At 39.7% G+C, this 17,694-nt stretch overlaps 1 protein-coding gene across 1 annotated transcript in view; it reads left to right on the plus strand.

The window, feature by feature from the left end:
- TEKT3 (tektin 3) overlaps window positions 1-14,082 on the plus strand; it is a 34,774-nt gene extending 20,692 nt beyond the window's left edge. Inside the window, exons 6-7 of the mRNA XM_007945587.2 lie at window positions 1,398-1,552; window positions 13,866-14,082. Of these exons, the coding sequence (XP_007943778.1) occupies window positions 1,398-1,552; window positions 13,866-14,082 (372 nt within the window). The remainder of the gene's footprint in view (window positions 1-1,397; window positions 1,553-13,865) is intronic.
- The last annotated feature ends 3,612 nt before the right edge of the window (window positions 14,083-17,694 follow it).

Here is a 17,694-nt window from a genome sequence, read left to right on the forward strand (position 1 = left end):
CAGGCACTGAAAGCAAGCAAGAAGTAGTTAGAGAGAAAGGCAAAGAAGTAGACAACAAGTGGCCAGTGAAAACAAGTAAAGTGAGAGTTGCAAAGAGAGAAAGCCATCAGAGAGGACTTGATGACTTCGAGAATGTAGTTTCCTTAGCACAACTGGAGTCAGAGGTGGAATACAGGAGCTACCAGATGGGCAGAAAATGAAGGGAGTAGACATATATGCCTTTTGTGGAATTTATTATTATTATTGTTTTATTGTGATTTGGGTGAAAGTTTACAGAGCAAATTCACTTTCCATACAGCAGTTCACACACACGTTGCCTCATGGCATTGATTACAATTTACCCCAATTCAATAGCTCCCCTCCCACTTCCTCCCAATAGTTACCTCTTCCTTGTATCCATCCCTCCATGCACTCCTGCCCCCTGAACTGTCTCCCTGTGCATAAACAGCCCTTCTTTCTCTCATGATTGTTTTCTCCAAGGAGTGTAGCTACCTGAGGTAAATGTTCAACTATTATGCCTGTCTTTTGTTTGACTGGACATTTGTGGAATATTTTTGGCAGCAAACATCAGGGAGAGGGATTGGAGAGGCCTGGGTGAAAGAGTGGTGGTAAAGACATGAGGTTTTCAAAAAATATTTTTAGTGGTATTTGGACATGTCTCCAGGTCACAGGAGAGGAGCTAAGGAAGAAGGAGCATAGTGCAGAGGGTGTGAAGAAGTGGGAATACCAAGACTAAGCCCCTAGGAGAAGGGCCCAGGGGTTTCAGAGCTTAGGAGGGGCTCATGTCATATAGAGGAGGAAGAACCAGAGAGGGATCCAGGTTTATACAAATTGAGGAAACCCTCATTTAGGAATGCAAAATTTCCATTCTCCTTCCCTTACAAGTGAGGAACCTTGAAGCTTAAACTTGATTAGCTTCAAGGCAAATCCCTCACTGGGACGAACACATCTCTCCAAGGTTGGTAGGAAGAGAAAGGGGAATATAAGAAAGGCAAGGACATGTTGATGTGAGGAGAAAGTTAGGGCCACTCAAACCTCATGGCCTCACTTTTCTCAGTTACTCACAGATGTGTGCTGGGGAGAGGGATGGGAAGAAAGCCCTGATTTGTAGCGTTTAAAATACCCACAGTATAAATATTCCCACCCTGGCTGATTCCAAGCTACAGGCATGACATCACTGAACCTGGTCTTGGGGATTGGTGCTCTCAACCAGCTCTCCAGAGGGGGTTTGAGTCAGCTCCAGCAGATATTGTAGAGTCACTGGGTACAGGGCTGGGGACAGAACAAGGGTCTTAGTGACACAGAGAAGGCAAGGCAGGCATGGGCCATGAAGAGGAGGAGCAAGTTGTTGAGGGGACAGCACCAAAACCTCTGGCATTTGTGTCTCTTCATTCCAGACCCTGCAGGAGATCTTCCAGACTGAGATGACCATAGAATCCATCAGGAAGGCCATCAGGGACAAGTCTGCCTTCCTGAAGGTAGCTCACACCAGGCTGGACGAACGCACTCGGAGACCCAACATCGAGCTCTGCCGAGACATGGCTCAGTTACGGTAAGGTGGGAGTATGGCCCTTAGAGGAGGGGAAGGCTTGTTCTCACCTTGGTACAACTTGCCAGCCTATGATTCTGGGCAGCTCATAAAGGTTCTTTTTGCCAACACATTGGTAATTTGGAAGGGGCATAAGCTCACTATGAGGCAGAATCAATAGATGGTAATGAGTTTTTTTTTTTTTTTTTTTAATAGTAATGTTCAGCATACATGAGCCTTCTTTAGAAGAGTTAATGAACATTTAGCCTCATTCAGTAAGGTCATGGTTTCATTTGGGTTCCTTTACTCTTCCCTAAAGTCTTTGGAGGAGACGTGTTGGCACAGTGGTTAAAGAACTTGTCTCCTTACCGAAAGGTTGCCAGAACAAACCCACTAGCCTCTGCACAGGATAAAGATGTAGCAGACTGCTTCCATAAAAATTTACAGCCTTGGAAATGCTATAGGGCAATTCTACACTGTCATAGGGGGTTGTTATGAGTTGGAATCAACTCAACAGTGGATTTTTTGCATTTTGGAGTTTTTTGAGTTTCTGTAACACCTCTCATATACAGCAGAGTTCATCGGCTTTATGTGTATTTCTCAGTGCTAATGAGAATACCACTAGAACTAGAAACAGAATATAGGAACTACTGGGAGATTAACCAGTTACTGGTTGTAACTGAGTTGATTCAGGCTCATGACGACACTGCATGTGTCAGAGTAGGACTGTGCTCCATTGGGTTTCAGTGGCTGATTTTTCAAAAATAGATTGCCAAATATTTCCTCTCAGGCGCTTCTGGATGGACTCATACTGCCAACCAACCTTTCAGTTAGCAGCCACACATGTTAACCATTTGCACTAGCCAGGGACCCCACTGGGAGATTATGTGGGCAGAAAATAGAGAGAGTGGGCATATGCCAGTTGTTGTATATTTGGGGCAGCAAATGTCAGGAGAGGGTTTAGCAAGGCCTAGATGAGAGAGGGGTGGTAAAGACGGATTCATCAGAAAAGGGATGTGTGGTACCAATTTCATTGACCTGTTTGCTGTCAGTGGCCTCTTTTAGCAGTCACTTGCTGTTGTCTGCTTTTGTCAGTGGTCTTGTCATTAAGACTATCCTCATAACCTGTTAGTCTATATGCTCTCATTTAGACGCATTTCACTTTGTTCTGTTCTCAGTAGGAATAGAAAGCAGCTGGTGTTCATCAGGCATGACTCCCACATATACATGGAGGGAGGAATCTGACTCAACAGTTTATCTACTAAACATTAGATGTATTTTATTAATTTTTATTTTGACTTTGAAGACTCCTTTTAGGATAGGCTTGTGAGAAATTGGCCAAGAGTTTTTGGCTTCATTTCTAATTTCCCATTACTTACCACTCTGCTGTTCCTTTCTGGATTTTATCAATGTTATTCTGAGGTCATGAAACATTCTATGCAGAAGAGAATCCAATTTATAGCAACTGGAGGAACACAGAGGACACACTTATATTTAAAAATCCTTTCCGTTCCAGTGAGGAGATGCCACTGGCCTTGTCTTATACCTGGTCCTATGATAGAATTGCCTTATCCTTGTGGAGGATTTATTTTAAGGATAAAACTACTTGGAATTCTTACAAAGAAACAAGTAGTGGGTTGAGGCTATGGATTTCCCGGAGAGGCAGGAAAGGGAGATCTTTGTGAGACCAACACTGATGAAAATAATAATAAAATATAATGATGGTGATAATAATAACAGTAATAATGTGGTTATTGTTAGTTGCTTGTGAGCCACATCAGGTTCATGGTGACCTTAAGTATAACAGAATGAAACATTTCCTGGTCCTATGCCATCTTTATGATAATTGGTATGTTTGAGTTCATTCTTGTGATTATTGTGCCAATACATCTCATTGAGGGTTTCCCTCATTGTCGTTGGCCTCTACTTTATCAAACATGATGTCCTTTTCTAGTGATTGGTCTTTCCTGATGACATGTCCAAAGTAAGTGAGTTGAGGATCCTCCATCCTTAGAAAGAAACAATCTGGCTGTATTTTGTTCTTTTTTTAATTCAATATTTTTTTTGGGGGGGGGGGATTAACACAGTTTGTTGTTGTTGTTAGGTGCCATTGAGTCAATTCTGACTCATAGCTTTGTTTAGGTGCATATTAGTCTTCAAAATGACATCTTTGCTCTTTTACACTTTAAAGAGGTCTTTTGCAGCAGATTTGCCTAGTGCAATATGATGTCTGATTTCTTAACTGTTGCTTCCATGGGTGTTGACTGTGGATCCAAGTACAATGAAATCTTTGACAATTTCATTCTTTTCTCCATTTATCATTATGTTGTTTTCTGGTCAAGCTGTGAGGTTTTTGTTTTCTTTATGTTGAAGTGTAATCCATACTGAAGACTGTACTCTTTGATCTTCACCTGTAAGAGCTTCAAGTCCTCTTCACTTTCAGCAAGTAAGGTTATACAACAAAAAATCCAAACTCAGTGCCTTTGGGTTGATTCTGACTCATAGCAACAACCCCTCCTGTCTTTCCAAGGCAGTATCTTTAGGGAAGTAAATTGCCCAGTCTTCCTTCCTCCAAGTGGGTTTGAACTACCACCCTTCTGGTTAGCAGTCACATGCATTAGGCACTATGCCACTAGAGCTCCCAAGCAAGGTTGTATCGTCTGCAAATTGCAGGTTGTTAATGAGTCTTCCTCCAGTCTTGATGCCACATTCTTCTTCATATAGTCCAGTTTCTCAGATTATTTGCTCAGCATACAGATTGAGTAAGTATGGTGAAAGGATACAACCCAGACACACCCTTCCTGATTTTAAACCATTCAATATTCTCTTATTCTGTTTGAGCAGCAGCCTCTTGGTCTATATACAAGTTCCTCATGAGCACAATTAAGTGTTCTGTAATTCCCATTCTTCGCAATGTTATCCATAATTTGTTATGATCCACACAGTTGAATGCCTTTGCATAGCCATTAAAACACAGGTAAACATCTTTCTGGTATTCTTTGCTTTCAGCTACAGTCCATCTGACATCGGCAATGATAACCCTCATTCCATGTCCTCTTCTGAATCTAGCTTGCGCTTCTGGAAATTTCCTATCAATATCCTGCTGTTTAGGAGGTTAGAAGTCCAAATTCAGGGCACTGGCTCTAGGGGAAGTCTCTCTCTCTTTTAGCTCTGGAGAAAGATCCTTGTTTCAGCTTCTGTAGCCCCTTTGTTCTCCAGTTCTTTGGTGAACTTCATGTAGCATCTATCTTCCCCCATCTATGTTTGATTTTGTGTCTAATCTGCTCTTTTATAGCTCCAAAATCATTAGGTTTACTCCAGAAGATGATGGACTAGGCAGATACACTATCCAGACCCATTACAGCAAAGATTCCTTTAGTTGTATTTCTTATAAGACTTACTTATTCATTCTTTTGGCAGACCACAATATATTTGATGTTCTTTGCCAGCACCATAGTTTGGATGTATCAATTCTTCTTCTGTCTGCTTTTTTGGTTATCCAAATTTTGCCTACTTATGAGACAATTGAAAACATGACTTGGTCAGGTGCACTTTAGTCATCAAAGTGATGTCTTTGCTTTTTAAAACTTTAAAAGAGGTCTTTTGCAGCAGATTTTCCCTTTGTGACACATCATTTGATTTCTTGCCTGCTGATTCTATTAATATTGATTGTTGATCCAAGTAGAATGAAATTGCTGACAACTTTAATGATAATAGGTGCTACCATTTATCTATCTCATTCTGCTAGGCACTATGCTAAGTACTTTATGGTATCTTGTTCATTATTTTCATTTTATAAATGGAGAAATTGAGGCAAAAGGGAATTGAGAGATTTGACTTGGCCCAGATCACCCCTGGTGCTAAGAAGGAAAGTCTCCATTTGAACTCTTGTCTGTCTCACTGCAGAGCTCTATTCAACCAGAACAACTCTTTGCTTCTGCCTCTACCATCTTTTACATTGTAGCGTGCTTTTTCCACTGCCCTGCTATGTACCTGATCTCATTTGACTTTCTCCATGCCCATATGAAATGAGTCAGCAAAGCAGGCACTGTATCTTCATCTCTTTTCTGATGGAGGATGAAACTGAAGTACAGCAAAGAGATCATGACTGTAAAACACCCTGCAGACATAGCAGACATGCCTTCTTAGTTGGATGCTAAGACAACTATGTTAGATTATATACAAGTAGTCTTCATTTCTTGGTTATATTTCTCCTAGTAGAGCTTATCTAGGCCATGGTTACATAGGAATTCACGCCTGCTGCAGTGTTTTCCAAAGTGAGTTCCACAGCAACCTTATTCCTCTGAAGCTCATTTTAGGACAAGCTATCATTCCCTAAGGAGCTCTGGTAGCATAGTGCCTAAGGCATTTGACTGCTAACCAGAAGGCTGGTGGTTCAAACCCACCAGCCACTCCTTGGAAGGAAGACTGGGCAATCTACTTCCATAGTGATACTTCCTTGGCAACTCAGGGAGGGGTTGCTATGAGTCGGGGCCAATTCAATGGCACATAACAACAACAACAACAATCCTTCCCTATAGAGGCCAGACAGCACTTTCACAGCTCCTGAAGTGTTCCTTTGTATCAGAAGACACTGGAGTGAGAGCACACCCATTTGGCCAGTTAGGATTGGAAACCAATTGTGACTTTATGTAAACATTTTCAGGAGAGGCTGAGCTGAGGTTTCATTCCCTCAAAATTTCTACAGTGTTGTCAGTAGAGATGGAAATAAATAAATCATTCAGACTGCAGTTAGGTAAACACAGGGTCACCTTTTAGGAGGATTTTGAGAAGTTGTCTACTATGACTTTGGGAGTTACCAAACAATGAGGCATTCACGTTTGCTCTGAGAAACTGTATGTTTTTTATTCTTTCTGTCCACTTTGTAGTAAAACAGAATTTGCTTTCCTTTACTTCCTGGGGACTTCAAAGTATATCTATTTCCTCAGTTTATTGACTTTAAGACAAAACCAAGTTTTGTTTCTGTGAAGATTTCTAGTTAAAATATCCTGGCAAAAATATAGTCCTGGAGTAATAACAGTGGGATTTAGGATTATTATCAGAGGAGGGGATTATTTTCCTTACTAAAGTTACTGTTCTGAAAGTTAAGAAATAATAAAGATCATAAACCCAGAGGAGTGGAGAATGAGAAAAAAAAAATGCTCTTTTTACTATGAGACCTTTATTCTCATTTATAAGTTTTGAAATAGTTTCTTTCAAAAGTGATTCTAAACATTCTTGCCATCACTGGTGGTAGGCTAAACCAGACTCAAATTTACTTAAAGCATCTTGATACTTTTTTAAAAAAAACTTAACTACAGCACCTTTATTTTTGTTTGAATGCAAAATGTTTTTCAGTTCTATAATTCTGGAAAAAGAAAAAAAAGTGATTTTAGCAGAATAGATCTCTGCAATCTGCCAAGAACAAGGAAATTGAGAGGTGAAATGCAACATTGAAAGAAAACATACTGCTTTAGTTTTAAAATTAATTGAAGGTGATGATGGTGAAAATGCATTTCTGATAGCTGAAGTTGAGAGTGGTGAAGCATCTCCGGTTGTGTCCACACAACAGTGGCAAAACAAGGATGTCACTGCCTACAGCCCAATTATGTGTCATGAATTCCACTTAAAAACAAACAAAAAAAAAAAAACATGGATATTTAATGTTTGCATTTTGAATAGTTCTCCAACAGACAAATTTTCCACTAGAATAGTCTGGCTGTGAGGAATAAGGACTCATATATCATTCTGCTCTGTTTCCTCCGTTTTAGTTTGGGACTCCTTTTGAAACCAGGGGAAGCATCCCAGGGTGGAGTGGGAGTCAAAAGGCAGGTCTAGTGTGATTATAAATAATCCAGCAGCATAAATCCCCTACCAGCCATCTCCAGCAGCCTCCCTGATTTGTATCTTTGCCCTGGTATTTTTAAAAAAAGACTTTCTTTTTAATCCAACTTGATCTAAACACCTCAAAAATGTGCTTTAAGATCAGTTCTCAAATTTGTGTTTACCAAAAGAAACCTCAGCACTTAGTTTTAATCTCACACTTCACCACTTAAAGTGTGCCCCTGGGTGCTGCAAACAGTTAACACACTCAGTGCTAACTAAAAGGTTGAAGGTTTGAGTTCACCCAGCTGTACCTTGGAAGTAAGGCCTGGTGATCTCTTTCTGAAAAATCAGCCATTGAAAACCCCATGGAGCACTGACATACATAGGGCCACTATGAGTTGGAGTCAACTTGCTGGCAACTGGTTTACTACTGAAAGTAAAAAAAAAAAAAAAAAAAAAAATTGGAGAGTTTCCAAGACAAAAGATGTGTGGTATGGCATGCATGTGTTCATTCTCGCTGCTTCTTAAAGTCTGCGTTGTGGGTGGGGAAGGGCTTGTACCAACACCCTCTCCCATTTGTAGGCCTGGATGCTGCAGGTGACTTAGAAAGGAGTCCCTTACTCAGAATTTCACTGGGATCTATCCTGCCTGTGCTTCATGGCCTTGGGTCTAGTTCTTGTTCTTGGTAGACACTGGACCTTTGGGAGGCTTCCTGCCTCCCAAGGCTACTACATCCTTTATCTGGGACATAGAAGTCAGTCTTCATCTTACAAGTATTTATTTTATTTTATATTTTTTTGCAAGCCTATGAACTGCAGGGGTATCCCTGGGTAGCACAAATGGTTGTGTTTGATTGCAAACCCAAAGGTTGGAAGTTCAAGTTGACTCAGAGGTACTTTGGAAGAAAGGACCAGCAATCTACTTCCAAAAAAATCAGTTATTGAAAACCCTATGGTTTTTGAAAACCCTCTATTCTGACATACAGGAGGCTGCTATGAGTTGAAGTTGACTCAAGAGCAAATGGCTTGGTTTTAGGTTTTGTGAATTGCAGGAGGGGCTATGCATGTAGCAGTGAGCAAGGTGGACCCATGTGGATGCTACTTCCAGGGGATTTGTAATTCATCAGATGTTGACAGAACTGTGGGTACTATAAAATTGTTGGGGTTCTGAGAACACATAGCATCAGGCAGTATTTTGTCCAGGGTTGTTGTTGTTAGCTGCCATCAAGTCAGTCCCTGCCTCATGTTGACCTCATGCACAACTGAACAAAATACTGCTTGGTCCTGCATCATCCCCATAATCAGTTGCAGATTGGACTGTTGTCATCCATAGGGTTTTCATTTACAGGGGTAGATTATAAGGCCTGTCTTCCTCATCTGTCTGGAAGCATCACTGAAATCTGTTCAGCATTATAGCAACTTATAACCCTCCTTCCACTTCCAGAGGGGTGGTGGCTGCCCCATGGCCAGAAATTGAACCCAGATCTCCTGCATATTGGCAGAAATGCTACCACTGAACCTCCACTTCTCTCACTAGTGTCAGGGTTAGGGAGGGACTTCACAAAGGAATGTCACTTAACCTGGTACTGAAAGATGTCATAACTGAGCTGGATGAGGTATGAGTTGAGAGTATCCTGGGCTAAGAGAACAGTACTGGTGGAGGCTCTGGGGTCAAGGGCAGAGTAAGTACATTCAAGGATAACCCTGCAGAACAGAGAGTGAAATGACAAATGGCTTATGAGACAGTAATTACATGACTTTATGATTGAACACTGGAGAGAATGAGAAGCAGGAAGGGATTAAGGATGATTAGAAGGTTCTGGTTTCAGCATCTGCAAGGATGCTACCTCATTGCCTCGGATAGGAAACCCACCAGTCTGGGACACTGGTGAGACATCAGCTCCCACACTCCCTCTCAGACCTGGAAGGCCTTAGCCTCAGAGCCTGGTCAGCCAGGGACTGGGATGTCCGAAGGGAGGAGGTGCCCAGAGGGCAGGGCACAGTCCAGCACAGTCCTAGATGTTCCACGTGTCTACATTAGATTGGTATACTATCGACATGAGATGTTCCCTTCATTATGGTGTTGGTTAGTCAGGTCATTTCAGATAACTTCTCCAAAGGTCAGGAGTCCCCGGGTGGTGCAAATGGTTAAGACACTTGGTGCTAACTGAAAGGTTAAAAGTTTGAATTCACCTAGAGGTGCTTTTGAAGAAAGGCCTAGCAATCTATTTCTGAAAAGTCAGCTATTGAAACTCTACAGAGCACAGTTCTACTCTGACACAAATCGTGTTACCTTGAGTTAGCAATGGGATGACAATATGGGATGAAAAACGGAAGTCCATTTTCTGCCCTCTCTCTCCTCCCCAATATGAGCTAAACAACAGGTAATGATTTGCTCTGTCATTTAGGATTTATCTTTTAGAAAAAGTAAAGTATTAGGGTTTTGAATAGAAAAAGAACATATATGCCATTTTAATATTTTTAAGCTCCTACTTTGCTGCTGGCAAAATAATGTGTTATCTTGGTAGGGTTGCCAGGTTTGCAAATTAAAATACAGGATGTCTAGTTAAATTTGAATTTTAGATAGACAATGAATAATTTCTTAGTATGTACCACATATTGCATAGAATACTTATACTAAATAAAAAAGCTTATACTAAAAATGTGTTAGTTACCTGAAATTCAAATTTGAAGGGTGTGTTAGATGTTCTATGGTGACCCCACACTATGGAGATTACAAAAAGAAATGCAATAGATCTAACCCCAAGGAGCAATGAGTTCAGTGTGCTAATCCTGACTTCCCAGGGTCTCTGCTTCTGCCCTTTTCTGTGATCACAGAGATTTTGGGGGTAAGGACAGGAAGTGGGACCCACTTCCTCATGATGGCCACCAAGGTTCCTGGTTTCCTTCTTGGCTTCCTGAATAATTGACACAGTTCATAAAAACATGGGCTGTGGGCTGTGGAGAGGGCAGCTCATCAATCTTGGGCTTAGTTTCCTCATCTATAAAACAAGGAAGCTGGCTTGGTGACCTATAACATCTATTTTCCAGCTGTGAAATTCTGTAGAGTCATAAAATTGCATTGGTATAATTACTTTAATTTGGTCTGGAGATTTTTTTATAGTCACCAAATCCTTTTCTATTGCTAGGGACACCCACATCCCTTGTGTTCATTGTCACTGTTCTCTTTATAATAATGATCATTTAAATTAATTTCAGGCACTCATAGTCTGTTGATTCATGATCCTAAAAGAAAAGAAAACTTTGTCTTTGTATCACTGATTAAAATTTGATGAATAAAAAAATCCAGACTTACCCAACCAGTTGAGACTGGTCCCTGAGACTATTGCCCTGAGATACACTTTAAACCTTGCACCAAAACTATTCCATGAGGTCATCTTATGGCTAAATAACAGATTGGCTCCTAAAATAAACAATATCACCCATGAGTACTATGCTCCTTTAAAAAATCATCTATATGAGACCAAATGGTCAACACTTATTCTACAGCAAAGACGAGAAGAGAAGGGGGCAGAGAAACTAGATTATTAGAAACAGAACAACCAGAATGGAAAAAATGAAAAAGTTGACATGCCATGTAAAATGTAACCAGTGTCACTGAACAAATTGTGTAGAAATTGTTAAATGGGGACCTAATTTGCTATGTAAACTTTCACTAAAAACACAATAAAATATTATTATATTATTAATTATTAATAATAACATATTTATATTATAAATATTTTATTTATATAATAGTGCCTAAGGCACTTGACTGCTAACCAGAAGGCTGGTGGTTCAAACCCACCAGCCACTCCTCAGAAGGAAGGTTGGGCAATCCTATTTCCGTAGTGATACTGCCTCGGAAACCCAAGGAGGGGTCACTATGAGTCGGAACCGACTCAACGGCAAATAACAACAGCAACAATATAAAAATTGATGAATAAGTTAGGTTGTGTCTTCAAGTTACTGGAGTTGGGAGCAGCACATTAATTTAAAGGAGCTTGTGAGTAGTTCCATGCAAAATTGTGTGGAGAGTTACCTAAACTGTGTCTCCCTCAGTTTTCTCATCTGTGAACTAGGGATGAGCATAGTACCTAATTCATAGGGTTGTCATGAGGATTTAATTTTCTGATCATGAAAAGCACTTGGAATAATATGCACATGATAAAGCAGTTAATAAATATGAGTTGTTATTTTATTTTTATTATTAATACCTCATATAATTTATTATAAGAAAAACATCATAAGCAAAATTAAAAATCAAATAAATTATTTGCCACAAGAATAATATTAATTATTTTAACAAATAATTATATTTATATATTATAAATTAACAAAGAAAAATCAATGTATCTAATATTAAATATCTCTATTCAAATAAAGAAGATAAATAGTAATATCCCAGTAAAAAAATATGAGAAAAGACAGGGAAGGGACAATTTACAGAGGAAATGCAAAATGGTCAATAGACACTTGGGAAATACTTAGTCATAATCAAAGAAATGCAAATTAAAACAATATTGATTAAAGTAATTTGGGATGGAAGTACTAGGTTTTTTCATGAAATGATATCATTTCTTCTTACTGTCTTAATGAAAACTATTATTCATTTATTAATATTTTATTAATATAATATTAATAAAATATTAAAATATTATGATATTTTTCATCATCACAGCACAATTAGAACTATGACTTATTTCACGGTTTATGTTGCTGGTTTTATGTTTACTCTGAGACATCAAGGCATTGTCTGGAGGCATTGTGGCAGTGGGGGTGGGCATTATAATTCTAAGAGTGTTCTATGAACTCTTCCCTTCAGCTCTCCCTTCTGCCCCAGTAGGACTGGGCTGAATTATGTGGCCTTTAGGGACTCCAGCAACTGAAAAAGTTTGTCATCTTCCCCTCTTTCCAACAATTAACTTTAAAATAAAAATAATTTTCAATGATGAAATAAATATAAAGAAACCTGGCTAAGTTTTGATTTTTTCTATTAAAAAAATTACAAATGTTTAAAAGGTTTCCCTCTTTCTTTTTTAATGTGCTATTGTTTTTAGTTACTGTCAAGTTGGCTCTGACTCATAGTGACTCCATGTATAACAGTATCAAACCCAGCCAGGTCCCATGCCATCCTCATGCCCACTAGCATTCTTCAGTCCACTGCTACCTTCCAATGTAGGGGCTCAACTTCCAGCACTACATGGGACAGTATTCTGTTGTGATCCACAGGGTTTTCATTGGCTAGTTTTCTGAAGTAGATCAGTAGGCCTTTCTTCTTAATCTGCCTTAGCCTGGAAGCTCTGCTGAAACCTGTCCACCGTGGATGATTCTGCTGGTGTTTGAAATATTGGTGGCATAGCTTCCAGCATCACAGCAACACACAAAGCACCACAATACAACAAATTGACAGAGAGGTGGTGGTTTAAATGTATACATGTACATATTTAATATAAATGTATATGTGTATGTTTATGTTCTAGTACTGTTTTGGTTACCCAGTGTCACTCTAACAGAAGACACCACAAATGTGGATGGCTTTAACAAACAGGAGTTTGTTCTCTACAGTTTGGAGGCTTTAGATCCAAGTTCAAAGTGCCAGGCTCTAGGGGCTGGGTGAAAACCCCTCAACCTTGGGCTTCAGCTCTGCCTCCTGCTCCTGGCCTACTGAAGCTGGAGGCTTTTCTTCACTTAGACAGCTGCTGGCTGCTGAGGCTGACAAACCCAAGGTCAACAAGTGAAAAGGCTCAGTCCCAATATTACCAAACAACACAGCAGGCCATTAATTCAAGTCCATTGTAAGTCCCAAGGTCAGCAGAGCATGCATGGCAGGCTGCTAAACAATGACACAGCTATATGCAGGGTTCAAGCATGACATAAGCTGGAGACCATTCCCAAAGCTGCTCCTTATATATGGGAAGCAGACCACACCCCTAAAGTAGCTACTCAGCTGCTTGTGGTAGATACCACCATGGAGTTGATTGCCAGTCTCATCATAACTACTACTAGCTGCCCAGCCACCCAACCAGGTCCAAACAAGTACTACAACAAGTACTTTACGAACATGCTTAGTTTGCATTTTGTATTATGGGGTATGGCTCTGGCAACAATATACTAAGGCATAATACTTCAGCCACACACAAGCATTCCTTTGCTATAAGCAGTAGTTCTGCAGGGAGCACTTCAACCACACCTCAGTAGGTATTCGATAAATATGAATGCCTTTAATTCAGCTAAGCAGTCCCCGTGTGGCACAAATGGTTAAGCACTTGGCTACTAACCAAAAACTTGGCAGTTTATATACACCCAGAGGTGCCTGGTAAGAAAAATCTGGTGATCTACTTCAAAAAAATCAGCCCTTAAAAACCTATGGAGCACAGTTCTACTCTGACACACATGGTGTTGCTGTGAGTCAGAATCACTTAACTGCGACTGGTTTTTAATTCACCTAATGACAAGGTAAGGGAATGTGGCCACTGATAACCTATCTCGGTTCTTCTGCTGTCCCGCAGACTTGTCAACGAGGTGCATGAAGTAGATGACACCATCCAGACCCTGCAGCAGCGCCTGAGGGATGCAGAAGACACCCTGCAGTCTCTGGTGCACACTAAAGCCACCCTGGAACACGACCTGGCCGTCAAAGCCAATTCCCTTTATATCGACCAGGAGAAATGCATGGGCATGCGCAAGAGTTTCCCCAACACCCTGCGTCTGGTTGGCTTTTGTTAGGGCCCCTTCATGAAGAGTGGCTTCATATACCTCAAAGTAAAGGTAGAGACAGAGCATTGTTACAGCCTTTTAACTGAGTGCTAATTTATTCACTTATTAAACGGTTTTATTGATAGAAATGTACCAGTCTACTGTATTGTTTGCCTCCAAATCTAAATTCTACTATTTAGTAGGCTTCTGGGCTATGGAAAGGATATATATTAAAAAAGTGTAATCAATTTAATAGAGAAAGAAGATTATTTATATTATTCTTGTATTATTCTATGTGTAAGACAAATGAGCAGGCTGGAGCAGGAATCACAAAAGGTGGATTTTGAGCTGTGTCTTCAAGGATTCATAGAGAGAAGGGGAGAGGTCTTCTGGGAGCATGGTAGTTGGGGTAGTGTAAGCAAAAACAGGTAGAAAAATCGAGTTGTTTAGAGAATTTGTAAGTAACCTAGTTTGACAATGATGCAGGGTATATAGGTGGGGGCCTTGAACTTCTGGTTAAAGAGTTTAGACATTTCTGCTCAGAGAAACGGGCTTTATGAAAGCAATATTTGAGCAACAAAAGTGTGGATTGGAAAGATAGCAGTAGAAACAGGAAGAAGTGCAAAATATGATAACGAATTAATTGGTCTAGGTTAACTATTTACATATGGAGTGCAAAGGGGTCCAGCATGACTTAGAGGTGGTAAGGCTAGATAGACACTGCTTAAGTTCTAGTAGAGCTTATGATAACTCAGGGGTTATTTCCTTAAATAACAATTTTTCTTGATTATATATAAGAAATATTTGTAGGTTGCATATCTTGGAAAATAGAAGAAAAGCACAAAGAAAAACTGAAACTTGGTCATTATCGTACACTCAGAAATAATCACTGAGATTTTTCAGTATTTTATTGTGTATTCCTTCAGTCTTTTTGCTATGATATCATATATATTGTGTAATATTTATAAATATAAATAATATATGTTTATATTTAAATATATATTTGAGATCATACTACTAATTACTACTAATTTGTAACTTCCTTTTCCCTATCATTAACTGTTTATCCACTACAACATTTTTAAAGATTCTTTTTCCATCTCTAGAAATAATATTACTTGTAGAAAATTCAGAAAATATAGACAAACATTGGAAGAAATAAAAAATCATCCATAGTCTTTCATTTTTATTTATTTATTTATTTTTGCAGCATTTCCTCCCCTCCCCTCTCACCCCTGGTAAACAACAAAGAAAGTTTCCTTTCATATATAAACTTTTCCTTGACTTTTTACAATAATGAACTAATACAATATTTATCCTTCTGTGGTTGACTTATTTCATTCAGCAATGTCCTCCAAGTTCATCCTGTTATGTGGTGTTTTGTAGATTCTGCATTATTCTTTAGGGTTGCATAGTATTCCATTATGTGTATGTACCATAGTTTGGTTATCCATTCTTCAGTTGATGGGCACCTACGTTGTTTCCATCTTTTTGCTATTGTAAATAGTGCTGTGATGAACATGAGTGTGCATACATCTGTTCTTGTCCTGGCTCTCACTTCTCTGGTAGCATAGTGCCTAAGGCACTTGGCTGCTAACCAGAAGACTGGCAGTTCAAACCCACTAGCCACTCCTCGGAAGGAAGCTGGGCAATCTACTTCCATAGTGATACTGCCTCAGAAACCCAAGGATGGGTCACTATGAGTCGAATCCGACTCGACGGTACATAACAACAGCAGCAACACCTAATAATGGTATTTCTAATTCCAACTTTTTAAGGAATCACCATACTGCTATCCACAGCGATTGTATCATTTTACAGTCCCACCAGCAGTGTGTGAGAGTCCCAATCACTCCACATCTTCACCAGCATTTGTTACTTTCTGTCTTGTTGAACTTTGCTATTAGTGCTGGGGCAAAAGGTATCTCATTGTTGTTCTGATTTGCATCTCTTGAATTGCTGACCCATAAACATTTCTTCATGTTGTAGTTGGCCGCCTGAATATCCTCTTTGGTGAAGTGTCTATTCATGTCTTCTGCTCACTTTTTAATTGGATTTTTTTGTCTTTTTGTTGCTGAGGTGTTGGAATTTTCTATAAATTTTAAAGATAAGTTCCTTGTCAGATATATCATTGTCAAATATTTTTTCCCAATCTGTAGGTTCTCTTTTGACTTTTTTGAAGAAGTCCTTTGAAGCTCATAAAAATTTAATTTTTAGAAGGTCCCATTCATCTAGTTTATCTTCTTCTATTTGAGAATTTTGGGTTACACTTGAGCTTGAACTATTTCTCTTAGAAAATTAACACAAGGCTGGTCCCCTTGAGGAGGAGGTTAAAGATGTCTCAAACGCACAAACTACTATGCCATTCCGTCATTTCAGACATTAACTCTTCCTCCCCCTCTCAGTAATCTTGCTCCTCTCTTAGGGTTCTGTATTTTGGTGTAATGTCTCACAAAACTCACAGACACCCAAGGGATTGTCTCATATAGTGGCGGTGGAGGCTGGGAGGCTTGTGGAATGGCAAGTCCCAGGTATGTAAGTAGGTCTGGATCTTGGGGTATGATGAACCTAAATCAGCAGATCAGATGATGGCTGCTGTCTCAAATCCAGGGGTGAGATGATGATGAGCCAAAACACAGAACCAGAGCAAGAGAGAGAGGGAACCTTCCCAGAAGATTCCCATATATACCTTCAAGGAAGTTAAGGGTGGTGATTTGAGTTACTCCCTCCAGAAAGGCAGGACTCAAGATATATCCCACCTGTTTTGGTTATTTTGTGCTGCTTCAACAGAAATACTCCAAGTGGATGTCTTTAACAATTAGGAGTTTAAAAGCAGCTACTCAGTTGCTCATGGCAAATTCCACCACGGAGCTGATTGCCAGTCATCATAGGGAATAACTACTACCAGCTGCCCAGCCAAGTTGACACACAACCGTAACTACCACATTACCCTAAACAGGCATGGATAATAGGATTTACAATGCATCACAAAATGGAGAACAATGGCTAGAAAGGCCACATCAAACAATTCACCAGAGCTTGATAGTCTATTTATGCCATAAATAAGGGTCCCTAAGTTTGCCTCTATTTTTTCTTTGAGGAACTTTACAATTTTAGGTTTTACATTTAAGTCTTCCATTTATCTGGAGTTTGTTTTTGTGAATGGTGTGAGGTACGGATCTTGTTTCATTTTTCTGCAAAAGGATACACAGTTTTACAAGCACCATTTGTTAAAGAGATGATCTCTTCCCCATGTAATGAATTTCAGCCCTTTGTCAAAAATCAACTGATCAAAGATCAATGAGTCTATTTCTGGGTTCTTGATTTTGTTCCACTGGTCTATGTGTCTGTTGTTGTACTAATTCCAGGCTGTTTTGACTACTGTGGCTGTATAGTAGGGTTTTTTTTTTTTTTTTTTTTTAATTGTGATTTGGATGAAGATTTACAGAGCAAATTCACTTTCCATACAGCAGTTCACCTATACTTTGTCTCATATCATTGACCATAGTTTACCACAATGCAACAACTCCCCTCCCAGTTCCTCTCCATAGTTACCTCTTCCCAGTGTCCATCCCTCCATACACTCCTGCCCCCTGAGCTGTCTCCCTGTGCATAAGCAGCCCTTCTTTCTCCCATGATTGT

This window comes from Orycteropus afer, unplaced genomic scaffold (genome assembly GCF_000298275.1).
Source record: "Orycteropus afer afer isolate SDZICR_OR568_19922 unplaced genomic scaffold, OryAfe1.0 scaffold00139, whole genome shotgun sequence".
NCBI lineage: Eukaryota > Metazoa > Chordata > Mammalia > Tubulidentata > Orycteropodidae > Orycteropus > Orycteropus afer.